The sequence below is a fragment of the Apis florea genome, unplaced genomic scaffold (genome assembly GCF_048593485.1).
Source record: "Apis florea isolate Af1SG1 unplaced genomic scaffold, ASM4859348v1 contig_3034_pilon, whole genome shotgun sequence".
NCBI lineage: Eukaryota > Metazoa > Arthropoda > Insecta > Hymenoptera > Apidae > Apis > Apis florea.
This window is the reverse complement of record NW_028256693.1, coordinates 343879-364085: the sequence shown is the minus strand read 5'-3', so window position 1 is coordinate 364085 and position 20207 is coordinate 343879. Positions and strand designations below refer to the sequence as shown.

General features: G+C 44.2%; 1 protein-coding gene across 3 annotated transcripts in view; it reads left to right on the top strand.

Annotated features, from left to right (window-relative positions):
• The window catches only part of LOC100869975 (uncharacterized), a 97437-nt gene extending 88870 nt beyond the window's left edge, over positions 1-8567 (top strand). For 2 of the 3 annotated variants that reach the window (XM_086907964.1, XM_086907965.1), the window contains 4 exons: positions 895-1230; positions 1888-4980; positions 5607-5950; positions 6507-8567. In XM_086907964.1, coding sequence (XP_086764090.1) covers positions 895-1230; positions 1888-4980; positions 5607-5950; positions 6507-7049 — 4316 coding nt within the window. In that variant the 3' untranslated portion in view covers positions 7050-8567. The remainder of the gene's footprint in view (positions 1-894; positions 1231-1887; positions 4981-5606; positions 5951-6506) is intronic. The other variant, XM_086907966.1, reaches the window with a different exon arrangement.
• The last annotated feature ends 11640 nt before the right edge of the window (positions 8568-20207 follow it).

The following is a 20207-nucleotide window of genomic DNA, read 5'->3' as shown; positions in this document are numbered from 1 at the left end:
CGGATCGAGCAAGCGGAAACGCGTGTTAAGACACCGCACGTCGCCTCCCTCTCTTTCTCTTTCTCTTCCGTCCCCACGATCCACTCTGCATTAGCTAATTAGCGTTTAATTAGTAGAGCGTCGAGACGCCAAGAAAGAAAAGCGCCGATTCGCCGGCTCCCTATAATTATCCGGTTTTTGATTCATCCCCTTGTATCATCCCCCGTCTCGCGTATCCAAGTATTCGGGACATCGATCCCTCGAGAAAAAGTTTTCGCTATCGAAATATTGCGATCGTGAAGCGATTAAAAAATGGATCGTTTTTTTCCTTAAAAACGAATTCCCGATGCGAATAACAAGGAGTGGCAAGGGATATCTCTCTCTCTCTCTCTCTCTCTCTCCCTCGCGAGGGTGTGCAATTTCTGAAAACGTCAACGAGCAGATAAGGAGTGACGTTATCATTAAGCTAACAAGAAGATTATTAAATCGCACAGTCTCGTTGCGCGGGCATCCAGCCTCGTTATAATTAAAAGAGGGGGGAAGGAACACGAGGGCATCGTAATGGCAGTCCCTTTCTACCGACTCTCTTCTTAATATTTTCCAGCCCGATGACGACGTCGAAGGCGGATAAGAGGGACGAGGAAGGGAAGAAAATATCGTGAAAGAGGTATATAGGGGCGGGGATACTCTTATTATCGGCTTGGTTCATTATCGTCCGGAACGAGGCATCGATCGCGATAATTCACCATATACAGCTCGTTTCAAACGTCTCTCTTCTTTCCAAAGAAGAATTTCCTTTCCCTTTCTTCCTTTTTTACTACTCGAAACTCGATCTTTGCTTGAGAAGGGTGGAAAATAAACACGGATATAAATAAGTAAAATCTCGAACTGTTTCCGAATTCATTGTCGTTCCAGAGGGCGTTTCGAAGTACGAGGACGGAGAGGATCGGGTTGACGAACGAGGGAGGAGGTCAGCTATGACGAGGAGCAGGAGGTGTTCGAGGGACGAACGAGGGAGAAAATTTTTCAACCGGGGAACGCGACGCGCCCTCGAGCTGATCCTACACCTTCTGCTGATCCAAAATTTCGCCGGTATGGGGGGGGCCGCGGGCCAGATAGCCGAGTGCCCTCCCCCCGAAACCATCCCCGGCTGTCCCTGTTACAATTTCGACGACGGCCTCTTCCTGGAATGCGCTGGCGCCACCGAGGACACCCTGAGGAGCACCCTGTTAAGCGTTCTGAGCGTGTCCGGTGAGTGCAAGAATCTCCAACACCCTCGAGAACAATGATAGGATAGGCGAGAGAGGATAATTCCATTTTCGAAAACTTTTGGAAACACGTTGGAACGAGAGAGATCGTTATCATAATAAAAATGTTCTCTCGTGTTTTCCTGGTTATTCGGATCGATCAGCGTTTAACGGGCCACTAGTCCACGACGATACAATCGCGTTTCTTGACGAGGTCACGTATCCCTCTCTGATTCAATGAAAAACGACGTCGCGTTTCTTTGTTCGTAAGCGTAACGTTCGTTTCGATTAAACGTTTCGTACGGATATGACGAAAACTCGATTTACGTGGATTGGGTGGATACAAAAGGGTGGATTCGTATAACTGGATTGTTCTGTGTGTTTGTTACGTTGCGACAAGATTTCACCAGTAATAATATTCCCAGCCCAGATATTTTCTAACTCGAATTAATTATTATCTCGTTTTCCTCCTGTTACGTTGCAAACTCGTATGTATATATATATAAATGCTCGACAAATGCTTGTTTGGATAACGGAAGCTCGTCCAGAGAGATAGTTTAGATAATGATTTGGATAAGCAGTGGTGATTAATTTAAGATCGGTTTCCATTTTACTTTTTGAATGAAATTAAAAGGCCGAAATTACGATCGATTATTTTCAGGAACAGGTACGATGGTGCAGTCGTTGAGCGTTTACGAGTTGGACAAAAGCGTGGAGGAGCTGAAGGAGGGCAGTTTTCCGGCCGGTTCCCAGATCAGGCATCTACAGATATCCCATTCCTCCCTTCGAGAAATTAGCGAGGGCGCGTTCGTGAATCTCAAGGACAGCCTGGAATCGTTGGCCCTGCTCTCCAGCCGTTTGCTCCACGTGCCTCAGAAATCGTTGGCCGATCTGCGTAAATTGGCCGCCCTCGACCTCGAGGCCAATTTGATACAAGACTTGTCTTCCTATTGCTTTTACGGGTTGAAACTGATGAAGCTCACTCTCAAGGGTAATCAGATATCGAAGATCTCCGAGTACGCGTTCGCGGGATTGGAGGACAGCCTGAGCGATCTCGACTTGACCGAGAACAAGCTGAGGATGTTCCCCATGGCGCCGTTGAGAAGATTAGAGAGCCTCGCCTCGCTGAGGCTCGCGTGGAACGAGATATCCGAGCTGCCGGACGATAGCTACAGCCTTCTCAGCTCCCTCTTGATCTTGGACTTGAGCAGCAACAATTTCGAGAAATTGTCCGAGGACTGTCTACGATCGTGCCCGATCCTGCACACGCTCTCCTTCTACTACAACTCGATAGAGACGATCCACAAGGACGCGTTCGTTTCCCTGAAGGAGCTCGAGTCGATCGATCTCAGCTACAACAAGATCGTGTTCCTCGACGTGGCCACGTTCAAAGGGAACGAGAGACTGCGAAACATCGAGCTGAGCAACAATCACATCCATTACATAGGCGGCGTGTTCGCCAGGCTGCCCGAGCTTCGAGAGCTTTATCTGGCGGAGAACAATATTCTAGAGATCCCGGGCGACGCGTTCATCGGCAGCGTGAGCCTCGCGGTTGTCTATCTACAACAGAACGCGATCAGAAGGATCGACGGGAGAGGTTTGACCGACCTCAACCAATTGGCCCAATTACACCTGAGCAACAATTACATCGAGAGGGTGCCGCGAGAGTTCCTCGAGCACTGCGAGAACCTTTCCTCTTTGTCCCTGGACGGGAACAAGATCCACGAGCTTCAACCGGGCACGTTCTTGAAACTGCATCAACTCAGGGAGCTACGGTTGCAAGACAACAACATCACCGAGGTGAAACGGGACGTTTTCTCGCCCCTGCCCTCGTTGCTCGAGCTCCATTTGCAAAACAACGCCATCACCGACATGGAGACAGGGGCGTTGAGAACGTTGAACAGTCTTCAACACGTCAATCTCCAAGGAAATCAGCTCACCGTTCTGGGGGACGTGTTCCAACTGTCCGCCTCGGAATCCTCGTCCGGTGGAAGCTCGTTGGTCTCCATTCAATTGGACAGCAACGGCCTGGCCGTGTTGCACAACGACTCTCTTCGTGGCCAGGCATCGGTCAGAATCATGTGGCTCGGCCATAACAAATTGACGCATCTCCAGGCGCCGTTGTTCAGGGATTTGCTGCTGGTCGAGAGACTCTACTTGACCAACAACTCGATATCCAGAATCGAGGACGGCGCCTTTCAGCCTATGCAGGCGCTGAAATTTCTCGAGCTGAGTATGAACAAGCTCAGCCACGTGACGGCGAGGACGTTCTCCGAGTTGCACGAATTGGAAGAATTATATTTGCAGGACAACGGTCTCAGACGGTTGGATCCTTACGCTTTGACCGCTTTGAAGAAGTTGAAGGTATTGGATCTCGCGAACAATCATCTCACCGTCCTTCACGACGCTATCTTTCAAGAGGGCTTGCCGATCAAGAGCCTGAATTTAAAGAATTGTTCCATCATAAGCATAGAGAGCGGAGCTTTCAAGGGTCTCGACAATCTATCCGATCTGAATCTGGACGGCAATCACTTGACGGTTTCCGCGTTGTTGAATCTGCGCGTGTCGGGTCTTCGAAGCTTGGCCGCGTCCGGGAACAACTTCAGCCAAATATCGGAGCACAGCTTGAACGGGCTACCGTCTCTGCAGGAATTGTATCTGGACAAAGCGCATATCTCTCAATTACCCGAGGTCATATTCGTGTTGAATCGGAACTTGGCACGGTTGCATTTGAATAAAAACGATCTACGCAATTTGCCACCAGGTATCTTCGACAGGCTGGCCTCCCTCAGAGAGATCCGTCTCGATTACAATCGGTTCCAGGATATACCGTATTCAGCCCTGGCTAATGCCCTCAACCTCGAGATTCTCACGTTGTCCAATAATCAAATCGTGAACGTGGACGTGGCCAGTTTCGCCAGTCTTAAACACCTGAGAGAATTGGACCTTAGCCACAATCGAATCGAGACCATGTCCGGCTTCGCCACGGCCAATCTCTCCTGCCTCATCTCCGTCGATCTCAGCCACAACCATTTGAACGCGCTCCCGGCCAATTTCTTCGCCCATTCTTCCATGCTTCGCAAAGTGGACCTCTCCGAGAACAAATTCAGGCAAATCCCGTCCGTGGCGTTGTCCGGCCAGAATCTTCCCGGCCTGACTTGGTTAAATTTGACCAGAAATCCGTTGAACAGGATCCACGTTCTTCCCTCGGAGGCGAAATACCCCGTTCTTCAAGAAGTGCACATATCGGGCACGAATCTGAGTATAGTAACGTCTCAGGATTTCGAGGCGTTCCCCGCCCTGTTGCATTTGTATCTGAGCCAGAACAGCGTGTCGAGGGTGTCCCCGGGTGCGTTCAGAAGCTTGCCCAACCTCTTAACCCTCCATCTGGGAATGAACAGCTTGGACATCTTGCCGAAAGAGAGGCTACAGGGGTTGGAGCATTTGCGGATCCTGAATCTGACGCACAATCTGCTGAAAGAGCTGGACGAGTTTCCGGAGGACTTGAAGTCGTTGCAGATATTGGACCTCTCGTACAATCAGATCGGAATAGTGGGCAAGGTGACGTTCAAGAACTTGGTCAGCCTGGTCGAGTTGCATCTTTATGGTAATTGGATCAACGCCATCTCCAGCGAGGCGTTCAGACCGCTCAAGAAGCTGCGATTGTTGGATCTGAGTAGAAATTACTTGGAGAACCTACCCTTGAACGCGTTCAGACCTCTCGAGACCCAGATTCGGAGTTTACGCGCCGAAGGTAACTAAACTCGCTTTATCGACCACCTTCGCGTCAAATTATCTTCGATTTTATTTCGTTGAAACGACGAGATCGTTAGAAAAAGAAATATATATATATATATATATCCATTTGGCTATTATAATTTCTCCGCTTCTCCGACCAGAGAGGATATAATTCTACACGTATCCAAGCTATCGATCCAAATAGAGTTACTAGTGTTGGAGATCCAATCATATCGCTGGTCACGTACAATCGTCTCGAATCGATACTCAACATCTGAACAATCAAACACGCTCAACCATTCCCTCTCATCCTCTCTCTTCTCAAGTCTGCAAACTAGTCCTTTAACGGTATAATGTCCATCGACCTCTCCGCCCGAAAGATTTCCAAATTTAATGGATTGCGCGCCAACGTATACCGGATCGATCGATTCTCTCGACGACTAATGCTTCCTCTCCGATCGCGTTCTACGACGCGATATAAATTCCATATTCGCACGATTAACCCTTCTAACGTTTGCTCGAGAATAAAGAGAAATATCAGAAGAGATAGGAAAAGGAGAAAAGAGATAGTCTGAAATAAATTTCCGAACTCTCGCTATTCTTTCGCGTCATCTTTTAATCTCATCTTTCCCATATTCGCAGAAAATCCGTTGATCTGTGGCTGCGAGTCGCAAGAGCTGTGGGAATGGCTGAGGGATCACCAAAAGCTGGTCAGCGGGGTGGGTGGCGGTCGTGGCCGCGGAAGAAACGGTGTCGGGGTCGGTGACGTGGAGGACGGTCTTTTAAAGTGTCAGCAACCGCCGGAATTGCAGGGCCTGGTCTTCCTCGATCTCGATCCCCACGAGTTCTGCTCCGCCCCGTTGATCCTGAAACTCGCGATTCAAGACATCCAACCGTTCTCGGTCCTCGTGTCCTGGCAAAGCAGAAACCACTCGGGTCTCCACGGCTACCAAGTGGCCTATCACGCGCTGGACAACGTGGACGAGGTACGTTTCTCCACCAAGTACCTTCGTACCTTCTCCTCTCCATGAATAGATTCGCCGGTTAACTCCACTACGAGAGCCTCCAGCTCGTATAATATTCCCGATAGATCACGCGTGGACATTCGAATTCCTCCCCTCACATATATTCGTGAGATATACACACAATTTCTGCGATATATTACTACTTTTCCAAGATATACTCCTGCTACATTTCAATTTTCATTCGCTAACCGACGAGATCTACGTCATCACTCATCCGTTTCTCGAAAGTATTATAGAGAGGATATTCGGAGAAAAAGAAACACGAAAAATTGGTCCGTACAAAAATATCGGTTATTAAGTTTGCATCAGCCGTAAACTTATTGTAAATTGCTCACAAACAAATAAACAAAGAAATTCTTAAGTTTTACGTTTATTCTCGAATCGATGTCCCACTAAAAATCAATAGCCCCTTCGAAGAGGCTAAACGACCCATCCTCCTCCTCCTCCTCCTCCTCCTTCTCTTTCCTCCTCTCGCATCAAGAACCTTTTAAATAATTCGACGGGATGAAATTTTCAGGTACGAGGGAAGCTGCTCGATCCAAAGGCACGTTCGGTAAGATTGACGAAGTTGGCCTCGGACACGAGGTACTTGATCTGCGTGCTCGGGCTGGGCAGTTGGGGCACGTCGATCCCCGAGGACATCGGCTCCTGGCAATGGAACGCCTCTCACGACGACGTGATCGAGGGCTCGGCCAGGCCCGCGATGGTCAATTCGCTCACCAGTCAATGCACGGAAGTCAGAACCCTGGACGCGCCCGACTCGATCGTGGGCGACGGGACGATGAGCGACAGGGGCGGCCTGGCCAACATCCTGACCAGAAGGCTGGGCCTGATAGTGGGCAGTTGCATGGGCTTCGTGGTGTTCGTCGTGCTCATCTCGGTGTTGGGCTACATGAAGATGAAGAAGCAAAGGTCGACCGAGAAGAGGGATCAACCGCTTTCGTCCAATCCGCAAGCGTACATGTCCTACAGGCATTTCTCGTTGCAAAGCGGAGACAGAGCCGACAACGCGTGTCCCAGTTTCATCAGTAATATCGGGACCACCCCGTTGAACTCGTAGCACAAGCCGATCGAGTCTCGAAAAGAGGCCGACCGCCGCGCCATCGAGATGAAGAACTCGCCTAGGTGCGCAGCAGGTATCTTCGGCTAGCCACGATCGATCAGGGGAAGGACTGACTACGGAAGGTGGCTGGTGGAAGGATGAACAGTTTCGATATGGATCGTCGCCAGTTTCTCGTCCCGGTGCGCGGGTACAATTTCGCGCGGGGAAATAGATTGCTCAGTTTTAGAAGGGATTTTTGTTTTCGAAGCGAAAGCGTTCCATCCACCATGGGGACGCGAGTGAGGAAGAGAAAAGCAATTAAGAGAAGTGCCAAAAAAAAAAAAACTGATGCGAAAGTAGGTTTTTTTAACGAAATCCAAAATCGGTTTATTAGTCGTTCATATCGTGACGCGCGTCGTCTGTTAATCGGGAATGAACGGATGTGAGACAATGAGAGACGAAACCGTGAAAACACGTGCCAAATATTCGAAGATTGTTCGAAAGGACTTGTTCGAGGATATTGTTCGCGAGACGCGAAAACGACGCGAAAACTTGTTGTCCTGTTTTTCTAAATGAGCAAGGGAGGAAAGAAAGAAAGAAAAGAAAAGAAAAATACCGACTTTTATCGACCATTTACGCAAACCGAACAACGATGTAAACGACCCCTTTTTAAAACATTCGAATCTCTCCTACGAAGACTGATTTTTTAAACGTCGTTTCGTCCCCTCCCCCTCCTCCTCCCCCCTAACAATCCTGAAGAAAATCATCTTACGAAAAAGAGAAAGAAAAAAAAAAAAATTAATCCCATCATTTCGATGCTCGCATACATAATTATATATTATATGTGTACGATACGTGAGGATTTTTTTTTTTTGTAAATAATTAACAATATCGCGACATAAAAGAACGAAAGCACGTAAGACGATGTCGTATCGTACGTATCGCGAGATAAAGTCCCCTCTATAGCGCTGCGCAAGCAATATTACACTTCTAATCTAATCGATAGTCCCGACGATCAACGTTGGGAAGGAGAAAAAAAAAAAAAAAAAAAGAAGGTTAATTGAAAAAAAGCGATCTCATAGAGGACGACGAGTTCGTTCGTTTCTTTTTTTCTTCTTTTTTTTCTTTTTTTTTTTTTTTTTTCTATAAGTGTGACCACCGCCGGTCACGCGTGAAAGGATCCTCCTGGCCTGGCACGGTGTGGTTCCATCACTTTTTCCTCTTCCCTCCTCCCCCTCCCCCCCCCTCGCTCTCTCTCTCTTTTTCTCCCTCTTTCCTGTATATCTCTCATACAGTCCTCCGCGTGTCGTCGATCGTCCGGCACACGGTATTTTCACGAATAAACGCGACCAAGTGCCGCGACACTCCTGCCAAGAAACGAGAGAACGGAGAAAAGCGCGATTTCGAGTTGCCAAATGTGTTATACGGTGACGTTGTGGAAGATGAATTTACTGTATATAGATAGAGGATATGTATACACATAGCATTCTTTATTATAGGCATAGGCTTTCGGTTAATAAAAATACACCAAAGCTCCATCGATCGATCATTTCCCACCCCAATCATATCGTATCATATCGGACATCCCCTTATCCCACCACCACCACTATGTTTCGATTATTGAACTTGCCTTGACAGGCTCGAAGACACGCTACACGAGGGTTAAATTTACACCAGCTGGTTCAATCGCCTTGCAGACATGGCACAATCAAGATTCAATCGGACGATAATCTAGCTACCGTTCGTGAAATTCCATTACATGCTAATAGATTTATCGAACGAGGACGCGCCGATCGACGATTCTGTTCTATGTATACGGGTAAGTATACGAATCTTGGCAATTATTGGAAATTGTTCATCCTTTCTTTCAAAAATTTCCACGGATCGACGATGTACGATTCTCTCTCTGTCGTGGATAATTTTCAGAGGTGAAAGATACAAGCGGGAATCGAGCGCAAATGATATTTCCGGCGCTGCGCTGCGTATCGACGATGACCACCCATTAAGTCACGTCTCATACGGCTAATTAATTAATTATAATGGGACTAGATCGGAGCGGCTTAGGCCGAGCTTGTGGCTCGCTTAGGATCCCTAATTAACTCCAGGTCAACCGTAGTATATCCCAAAGCGTCAATCAGTTCCGATCCGGCACGTCGAAACCAAAACAACTCGCTTCGGGGATACGTCGAATCGTTCGCTTCAATTATGCTTACGAAACGAAACATACATCGCTCGTATCTGTGAGCAATTAATTAAGAACGAAGGAAAAGGAGTAGGTATTTAAACACGAATCGTTTACTTCGTGATAATCTATCTTTATCTTATTTTTCTAAAATAGATTTTTTTTCTGTATATATTTCCGCATCTTTATTTTTAACTTACATATCAGTTAATTCTTTCAAGTTTTTTCTCGTTTTCGATTATCAATGATCGATAGAAAACCTCTAAAGGATTTTGTCGTGAAAATTTTAACACGTAATAAAAAATGGATTTGCACCATTTTCAAAATGAATTGTTATTCAACAATTTTTAATTACGCGTAAAATATAAATATATTTTTTAAAACATGAACTTTAATTTTCCATGTGGTAATTTTTTTCCATAAATTGGTATGTTTGAACAAAAAAAACAAACATGGAAAAATGTAATTTCTATCTTTAATAAAAATCGTTAACGACTCGTCATAAATAAAAAAAAAAAAACAGATTTAACAATCGAAATCGAAAATAAAGGGATTATTAATTATAAACGCGCTGTTCGTTGTTCACATTTGTTCTTTATAAATAAAATATTTCATTTTTTTCTCTCGTTAATACTCCACGCCTCAACTCGATCACCCCTCGAATTTTTTATTTTCGATCGACGAAACATCGAGGAACAGGGAGCACGTAACTTTTCGAATCATCGAATTTTTCGAGAAAACACTTTCGAATTAAATTACTCCGGAAATCGGAGTCCGACGCGAGGAACCGACGCAGCGGTGAGGCGTGTACACGCCCGATGTATAGGATTAGCGTGGAAGCGGGGTAATTCAAAGCTGCGTGAAAGAAAATCCCGACAAAACCTGTACATTAACAGTGCCTCGGGTCCCGAGTTGTAATTACCAAGAGTAATTAACTTCGAGAGTTCGCTTAACCGACGCATGCCAGTCATCTATGCTATCCCTTTGGTGCCGCAACAAGGACACGTACGATATAACGTATAACATCGTTCCGAGTGCAAATAATTTAAAAAAAGGAAAATCGTACATTCGGAGTGAAACGTATTGCTCGTTATTGATGAATAAAATGGATTGGGAGGGAGGGGGCAAAAAAAGGAGAAGTAGAGTAAATAAATATTTCGTAAATTCACAGTTTCGTGTTTCAAACCTGTTTTGATCCTGGTGAGAGATCGCGTATCTCTCGGGGTATACAGGATGTTAATATTATTCATGGAATATCTTTGAGAGGTTGAGCTCAAACGCAAAATTTGATCACGAAATCGAAATTAAATCGATAAAGAAGCCTCGATCGACGCTTTTCGTACAATTTTTGCGTTTGTTTCGACCCCCTAGAATCCTTCAAACGTGTGAATACGTTAAATATTTCGGATTTTTTGTGGAATAATATAAAACCTCGAAAGTACCGAGCTGAATTTCATTGCAACGTGTCGAATGATTCTCAAAATTCGAAGGGAAAGCGCGAGTTACAATTTCCTTCTCGAAAAATACGAACGAAATAAACCAATCAAAAATTATACTTATATACCTCGATGAAATCAATAGTTGTATAAATTAGACGATATTCCGAAGAGAAATTATATCAATTAGATTAATTAGAGCGCGGTAGTAAACTCGTGTTAACGAGCTTTGATTTTTGAACATGGAACAATTGGTATTTGCGTAATGAAAAGGTGCTGATTGGATAAATTATCGAAATTGGCGAGCAATGGGGTGTTAAATATACCTCGTTACACCCGACACGCGTATATTACGTTCGAGCAAGTTGATGGAAACGATGGAACAACAAAAACACCCTTTATTTTTTTCTTTGACTCCATAGGCATCGAAATTCTGTCATCGAACATCTCTCTCTCTCTCTCTCTCTCTCTCTCTCTCTTGTCTCTCTCCCCATGTTACGTAAGTCCTCCAGCAACATTGCCATTGGCGCGGATGGCCTCTCATTACACCATTCCATCCGGTACCTATTGTTAACCCCAGCAAAGTACAAGGTGCTACCAGGGACCTTCGGATTCTAAGCACGGCCATTAATAAGAAGCTTCCCGCTGCGGGGGACGGCATGGACAGTAAGTACGGGCTACGGGGTGGTTTGTACGTCTGTTAAAATAAATTGGACCACTGTCAGGGTAAACCGTATTACGGCACCCCCCTCCGAACGAAAGAGATTGCTCGACGAAAAGGATTAATGAATATCTGAAGGCAATATCCCTCGGGCTCGTTTCCCCTTAATCCTCTCTCTCTCTCTCTCTCTCTCTCTCTCTCTCTCTCTCTCTCTCTCTCTCTTTCGTGCATGCCTTCGAAATCAGAAGTATCGAGGAGGATTTTATTACCGAGACCTCCTATATGCGAGATTTAAATAAAAAAGAAAGAAAGAAAGAAACGACCATCCCCCCTCTTGTTTCCATCTTAATCGCAATTTCCAGCTTACCTTTCTCCTCCTTTGATCGAGCAGTATCCACGAGAGAGAGAGAGAAGGAGAAATCACGGCAATAATCCCGAAATGGAGCGAGCGAATAATAATAATTTCAGCCGGGGTGAAATAGCGACGCGCGTGCACGCAAATTCATCAAACGCCGGGGGCGCCACGAATTCGTGGACGGCGTTAATAAACGACAGAACGATTTACTCGCGAACCCCCGGCCATTCCTCCGTTCAAACGACGCGTTATAAATAAACGGGCAGGTCGCCCCGCAGTCGGGCTTGCCTCTCCTCCTTCTCTCCTGCGCGAGAGAGAATCCATTGTGTTGCCACCTTTCGCTCGGACACGGTTCGCGGCCTGCACTCCTCCAAACGCGCCTATTAATAAGGAGTGCAGCGGCCATGTCGTGTAAAACTGCACGCTCCTGGCAAGATGCAACCGCTCGCGAGGAGAAAAGGCCAGTTCTACCGATCCAAACCTCCTATTCTCCTCGTGCCATAGAACGAACAACTTGGTGCAGAAGCGCGATCGTATTAGAGAGAGAGAGAGAGAGAGAGAGAGAGTGAGTCAGGTGTATCTCGCCAACCCACCCTCGCTCACCGACAATATCATTTTTTTTCTTTTTTTTCCCCTATCCGTTGCCTCCACTGTTCCGCGTTTTTGCCCCCCGACTTTTCGTTCCTCCCATTGTTTCTCCCCCTTCCCCTCCCCCCTTTCCTCTCTTTTTCACCTCTCTTTTTTTTTTTTTTTTTTGTTCGTTAAGAACAAACACACATCGACCGACCAGAATATTTCGCTCGTTCTCTCGACCGAAAAGAATTCAAACGGCGTTTCCTGGCGGCGAACGACGCGCCAGAAGAAATTTCGTTCGACTCGAGGAGAGAAGAATTTTATATATCGGCGAGATATATATACATATCGGATCGTAAAAATAATTCTTCAACGCGAAAGACAACGCGGTTTCGGTTTGACGGATGGAAACCATCTCGTTTCGAACGGTGGGGCGGCGACGACGACGTGTCGTGTAATCCGATTTCGAGCGATTCCATTTTCTTGACCCTCCGCTCGAAGCAGGGGGATGCGGGGAAATAGCCCGGAACCGGGGCTACCGTAACGTATATATGGAAGAAAGGAAGGAAGGAAGACGGTCGTGGGAAACGCTGGTTCGAGCCAAGCAATCCATTCGGAATACGTCTCAATTTCGTCGTTATATAGCTGTAACGGCCTCCCCTCCCCCTCCAATGCTCGTCACGCGAACCTCGGCCGTTTACTAAATTACACCCTATTGTCTCGTTTCTGCGAGTATTCATTATGCGGGAGAAACGCGCGAATGGTAAAATACCAACGACAATAGATCTTCTGGATTTAACGTTAATGGAACTTCAGAATTACTTATACGCTCCCGCTCCGCGTTAAGCGACGATCTATTTTCCGCTCTTGGAATTATCGGGACTCCACGTCTACCTCCTCCGTTCTTCGAGAAGGAGGCCGCCCTATACACCATAAATGATACCCGGGATATCTTCTTCTCTGCGTATCGCGTTGCGTATATACTCGTATATAATCGCGTTGAATTCCGTGTATTACGGAATACAATCGTTACGGAATACATTTTCCACGGCCAAGCTTTTCGACGGTGAATCATCGAGTTGAAAAGGAAATTCTCTTCGATATCGAGTATTTCGATAAGCAACTTAACCACCCAACCCCTATTCTTCTCCACAATTCTCTCCAAGGAAAATCGAAATTTTTTCACTCGCGGTGTACACATGTTTCTCGAAGCGTTGAAAATTTTACAAATCTCGATATCCACGATGCGCGTCGAAAAGAATACATTAACGAGCGAGAAATTGGACGCATAACCCAATACACGGAGGGGGAGGATATACAAGATCCGGGGAAAATTAATACGGCGCGCATTATTTTCAGAAAACCGGGCGAACGCGTTACGCGCCGGCCAATAGCAGGTAATTAATATTTATTCACTATCTGCTGGGGAATAAATCCCATCCCGTTCTCGAAACACGTTAGCATTCACAAAATCAAACATCACAGCATTTCGAGACTCGATTTACATTTCGTCAAACTCGTCGTCCCGTCGCTCTTCGCGCTTCCGATAATGCGCTCTATCGGGTGGAACGAAAGTTTAAAGTTTAAAGTCGGGTAGAAAAAAAAAAAAAAGAAAGAAAGACGAGAAAACCGGGAAATTCTCGTGTTTCCAGGGGTGAAAATTATTCCTCTCTCTTCGTAAAAAATCGAACCGAAAACTCCATTTATTTTTTTTTTTTTTCTTCTTCCCACGCGTGTCCTCGCGATCAAATATCGAATCGGCGGATCGAAATTGAACAAAGGGAATGCAGGAGGAGGGGCGCGAGGAGATGTAATGTTCGTTGACTACGGGGATAATCCCCTTTCCTACAATACGTCAAACATCGATAACGTTAATCGCGCTCTTTGGAACGTAATCGCGCTACAACCGTTAACCGCCCCCTCCCCCTCCCCCGCCAACGGATAGTCTAATTTTACGGTCGACCCGATCTCATTCGGAATAATACGCGCCGGCGGCAACGCGATAAATTCACCTGCGCGTATTATAATGGATTAATATAATTCAATAAAATGGACTTGGGCCACGGCTCTCGTCCCATCGCGATTAATGCGGCCCCCGTTGACATTCCCCTGCGTTATGATCTCGAACCAGCCCCACGGCCATCCCACCAACAACACCGCGACCACTCGTTACGATAACTCCATTATGGCGAGGCCGATACACGCCGCCACGTTGTTCCACCTCATTTACAGCCGGCAGAAGGGGCTCTCGTTTCAGGGATACGCCCAATGCACGCGCACCACCGCCCGATAATCGTGTTAATCCACCGGCCCTTCGCCTCGTCCACAGCAATGCTTTTTCTTTCCGTCCGATCGTTCGATTCGTCACCTTGTCACGTCGATTCAGACCGCTCGCTCGCTGTTTTCTCGGATAACACTCTAACCGTGGAAACGGAATCGTGGAATACTTTTTAAAATAACGCGTAACGGAGAGCGATCGAAACGAACGGGAGGGAGAGAGAGAGGGATACGCGAGAAATTTTAAAAGAGATTTCTCGCGGGACGTGCTTTTATCACACCAAATGCCAAATTAATAGAAAATTTTACACCGCGTACGTTTCTCCTCCTCGCGATACGATAATTACAGGACTTTCGTCAAAAGCTTTGTCGTTATAATCCCACGGATGGATCGTTGTGTTGGTTTGTCGCGTTTAATCCATAATTTTCCATAAACGAGCGGGCGAAAACACGTCCGCCTCGTGCAATAACAATATCGATGATTTTCATTGAGATGGAAATCCACCGCGACAACAGTGGGCGTGATTGCGAAAATCGCCGGCATCGCGGCCCTAGTGCATAATCGCGCGTAATCGGGTGGAAAATTTGCGGCACCGGAGGACAATAATTGCGGGGCGGTTGAAAAAAAAAGCGGGGGAGAGCCACCGCGAAAATTATGCGGGGCCGTTTGTCGTTCGCGGCGCGCCAAGTTAACTGGAAATTACCTGTCGTCTTTCACCCAGCAAGGGCGCAAGAAAATTGCTCCCACCGCGTATCTCCAGGCGGAGAAACGTGTATTTCGAATTCCGTGTATTTCCCTTCCCGCATTGCGGTTTTTCCTCCCCCGTGTTCGACGATACCACGCATTCTCTTCTTCTTTTTTTTTTTTTTTTTTTTAAACAACGTCCGTCGATTCGCGTTCCTCTTTTTCTTTTTTTCTCGCTCTAGGTAAGGAGGATGGAATGAAAAAGAGAAGGAAGAATCGAGGGGGATGAATATTCATAAGTTTAAATTCACTACACGTGTCACAACTCAAAGCGACGTTATTTACATTGCGCTGCATGGCAATCCCCCTCCCCTAGTCTAAACTATTTAATCGCTAATTTAATTCCATAAATAATAACAAACGACGCAGCAGCAACGTCAACGGAGGAAACAAAATTGGGCGCGTTGGCGGCACGAATTGCATTTGCATACGAGCAAGAGTAGCCACTATGATGGAAGGGTGGAGGGAGAGATACACTCGTCCCATTTCCATCCCTTTTTTAAGGCCACCGTGTCATGGAAAAGAAGAACAACAAACCGTGCCGCAAAAATTTTACTTCATCTACGCTCGCGTATACTTCTTCCCCCTCTGTGAAGAGATTATTAAACTAATTACGAAAAAAATTACGAAAAAATTATCTTTTTTGGAATCTTGAATTACAGCACAAAGAATCCACGATCAGCGTTCAGCTACAATTCAGCTCGAACGACAATCAATCTTCGTTGACTTTTAATCGTCAGTAACTTAAAAAATGAGACCGACGAGGCATTTTCTCCTCTATGATAAAAAACGATCGATAATTACGTTATATCTCGTTTTATAATTCTTGCATCTCTGAATTACTTTTTTATCCGATAACACTCGATAAACACGATTGTCCCTTGTATTCCAAACGGATTATAAAGATCAGTAAACGTGTGGACAATCAGAGGTTCGTGGAAGAAACGTGGAGAGAAATTCGAGGGAAAAAATTAGCTGACAACCACGCGTTGATGCAACAACAACAACGACGACGACGACGATAACAATCGAAGAAGAGCGAGTCGAGAGTCCCCTCGAAATATTCTTGGGGAACGATAGCTACCACGACGCTACGGCGATCCATTCATCACGGTGCCTATTCTTAATGTATGCACGGCCAATATCTTGAACAACAGACTTTAACGAGACCAGCCGGATTTTATGCACGAGGACACTCAGACGTCGTGGCCCTGCCATTGTTGTTGTGCTTTCTAAGAGGGGATGGGTTGGGCTGCCTCCTCTGCAACCCTCGCGACAAAACGCCTCGCGCAAGTATTTGGGATTTGGGTCACGCGCCTTGTCTCCAACGGTATGAAAGAGAGAGTATATGCCACGTACAATGGTCCCCCCGTGATCCATTGACGGATCCATCCGAAGATAACCGAGACCCTCCCCCTTCGGTCATGTCCCCCGACGATTCATTCATTCTCTGTTTCATTATCCTCTTTCCTCTCCTCTCCTGTTCGAATCAGTTCGGAAGAGACGAGGGAGCGAGATTCAAATATCGATTCGGTAAAATTTGTTCGAGTGCGATAGGTTTAATTACCCGTGGCAAGTAAATGGGCAATATGGGCGAGGAATTTTCGATATTCTAGGAGACTGCCGCGACCGAGCCACACCACCACTTTTCATCAATTACTGTTCACATCCAAAGGGTTAATAGTCACTCACAGCCCTAAAAGGATTAACATGGCATTCGGATCCCGATATTACACCGCTAACACTCCTATAATTTGATTACCCTACGTATAATGGGATTCTAATTAATTGCTTTGCAATTCCGGCAAATAATACACGGTTACAGATCGTACCTTCCCAATCCGATAAAATAATTAAAACGGGATCTTCGCCCCCTTTAAGACGTGGTTCATTGTTGTTGTTCAACACGAGACTTAAATAACACGTTGAAAGGAACGTTTGAGGAATGTTAAATTTCGCGAAAATGCTGGACTTTGAAAATTTCCAGCATTTGAATCTTGATAAAATTTAATCCGACGAATCTCGGGGGGAATCTGGAAATATGAGATTCTTCAATTGAGTCTGTACGATTTTCTAAACTGTTCCGCCGATGGAGATGGGAATCGATTCGCGGCAAAAGACAATGCGACAACTACTGGATCGCGTGACAAACGAGCCGTAGTTTTATCCTTTCGCTCTTGCCTCGATTTTTCCAAATTCCGGAAATTTTCCGCAACAAATGTCGCGTTTGAAACGATTCCAAATTTTTTTTTTTTTTCGCCTATACACGCGTGCATATTCTCAAACATAATTTCATAACGATTTGCGATTTTTTGCTTTCTCTACAAATATCAATACGAGAGAACGTTTTCAGTTCTTTTTTGTCGCGCGCGTATACATAACAAGATACAACTAAAAAAGAAAAAGAAATTACACGAGTATGATTATTTTCCAGTAATGAAAAAAGCTTGCTAGACACACTTGCTCGAAAGTAATACTTTAATTATTATCTAACTTAATGAAAATGAAATAAAAAAGCACGCACCACTTTCTCGGGACGAAAATTACAAAGCTTCTAAAAATTACAAAGTCAATGAGGATATTCAATTCAATTTTAAATATTTGCATCAAATTAAAAAACTTTTCGAAAATAAAAAATAAGAATATCCATGCGTTTCAATACAACGTTTCATCAAACGCGTAACGTGAAATTTATTCTCATTTGAAACCGCGTTTACATTTTAAAGACGTCCCTCCAACAACGATTCGCCCATGCAAAACGACAGTCCTCCCCCTTGTTCCGTTTCATCTCTCGCTTCTTTACGATTGAATAAAGAATTCCACCGGGATACGCCGTTTACGTATTATTGAACGTAAACACACGGAATAACGAGGGACCACGTGCCTGCCACTCCCTCGGGATAACGTTATCCGCGATATTACAAATTTCTTCGGCGAAAGAGGGGACACGATTCCTTGGAGGTGGAGCAAGATTTTCGAATTCGATGCGATACGAGAGAAATGGATAAAATAAAGCGATTTGTAATTCGATATGCATCGTGCATCGGCGCAACATTGAAACGAAACGAAAAACATTCCGCGTGGTATAAATTAACAACGCGGTATTTGTCGATCGGGTATTGTTTGAAATGGAAACTAGTTTGGTTTTTGTCGTATTGCAATACGTGTTATCGCTGGTAGTTTCAGAGCTGTGTTTATTGTCGAGATTTATCGAAAAAAATGAGTTGCAGATCCGGTGTGGCAAGAGAAAAAAAAAAGAGAGAGAGAAATGGAAAGAGCGTCGTTAATCTGAAAGAGATGGGCGCAGAATTATCTTGACTTTGCGATAAAATATAATCAACATAAATGGTTGAAACTTTATTCGATGAACGTAATTTCCCTAATTGCAAGTAAATTAATTGAACGACAGATCAACAGATTTTCTCGAAAGATAATATAAAAGTTTATCTCTCGTCGAAGATCATTCTTGCGAAACGAAAGAGATATTTTCAGGAGGATTCGTAAGGAATTTCAAAGAGAGAGATGGAGGAAATTTGATAAACGTTGGGAGAATGCTGTTGCAAATTTTGTCTAGGTACTTGACACGAGTGATTCCATTAGGAAAGGGATGGATAAAAGATAAACGTGCTTGCATACGTCGCAGAGATTAGATGAGAGGAAAGATGAAGAGAGGATAAAATCAGGATCCGAGGAGGGAAATAAACGGCAAATAAGAGGCGCACGGCAAACAGCCTCGCCTTTTGAGGCCTCGCAGCAAAGACAATTTAAGCTTCTTCTGGTCTGCGTCAAAGCCAACCCCTGGCTGCACTTTTCGTCGCTTCTACTCGGGTAAATTAGAAGAAACACACTCGTACACCGAAAAGGGATGGTGTACTACGTGTAAACATTCCAAAATTCTAATAAATTCGCCGTTTCAGGACAATGAACTTTCTAGTGTCACGATCAACGTAGTATTGCGTATTCGTGTAAATATTAATTTCAAAAATGCGAAATGCGAATAAAGAGAAAATGAACGATAATAAAGTAGAATTTGACACGACCGTCGAATAAATTGAAAATGATGAAAAATTAATTCTCTATATAAATAGAGTAGGAACAATATAGAAGAACAATAATTGAATAGAGGATCCAATACGTTCATCGTCCTATGTATCTCAGAATTTCTAAAGATACATTGTTATTTTAAAGTTATTTTCCATGTTGCAAATTCAATGTAGAATAAAAGATGAAATAATACGACATGTTTGAATTAATTCGACAAGCTATTTATTTTTTTATGTATTTTTTTTTTTTTATATGTAACTTGTTTCTGAACCGATGTCGAAACAAATTAGTAAATCTAGCTTCGCGAAATAATTCAAATGGGAAATAACAATTCTGATGGAATAAATTTTGTGAGATATACAAGAAATATGATTGACAAGGTACTTTTATTTTTTATGAATCAATTTAAATAAATCTTTAAAAAAGATTTAATATATGACAGAATGTACCATTACACTACTCTATTTAGATTTTAAATTGAAAAATTTGCATCTAACTTTAATAAAATTAACTTTATTTGAAATCCTATATCTAATCATAAATTTAATATTATTGATAATACAGTTATAATAATAGTAATACGTGTCATATTATTATTACTGCAATATTACTTTTACTATATCACTTTTATCCATCATAAAAGTTAAAAAATTTTATAAATCTTGCCTATATAGAAATCTAAATAAGTAATGTATATCTCACATATAATATCCAGTTTCTTTCTTTTATATTTTGATTTTTATTGTATCTTACTTATAATATCAGTATATTATAGTACTTACTTATAATATTACTCTCGTCACTATTTACGGATATTAATAAATTTTAATACTTCAGAAATTTTTAACAATTTATAATAAAAAGAAAAAAACCACGATATCTTATCATTCGCAACACTAATAA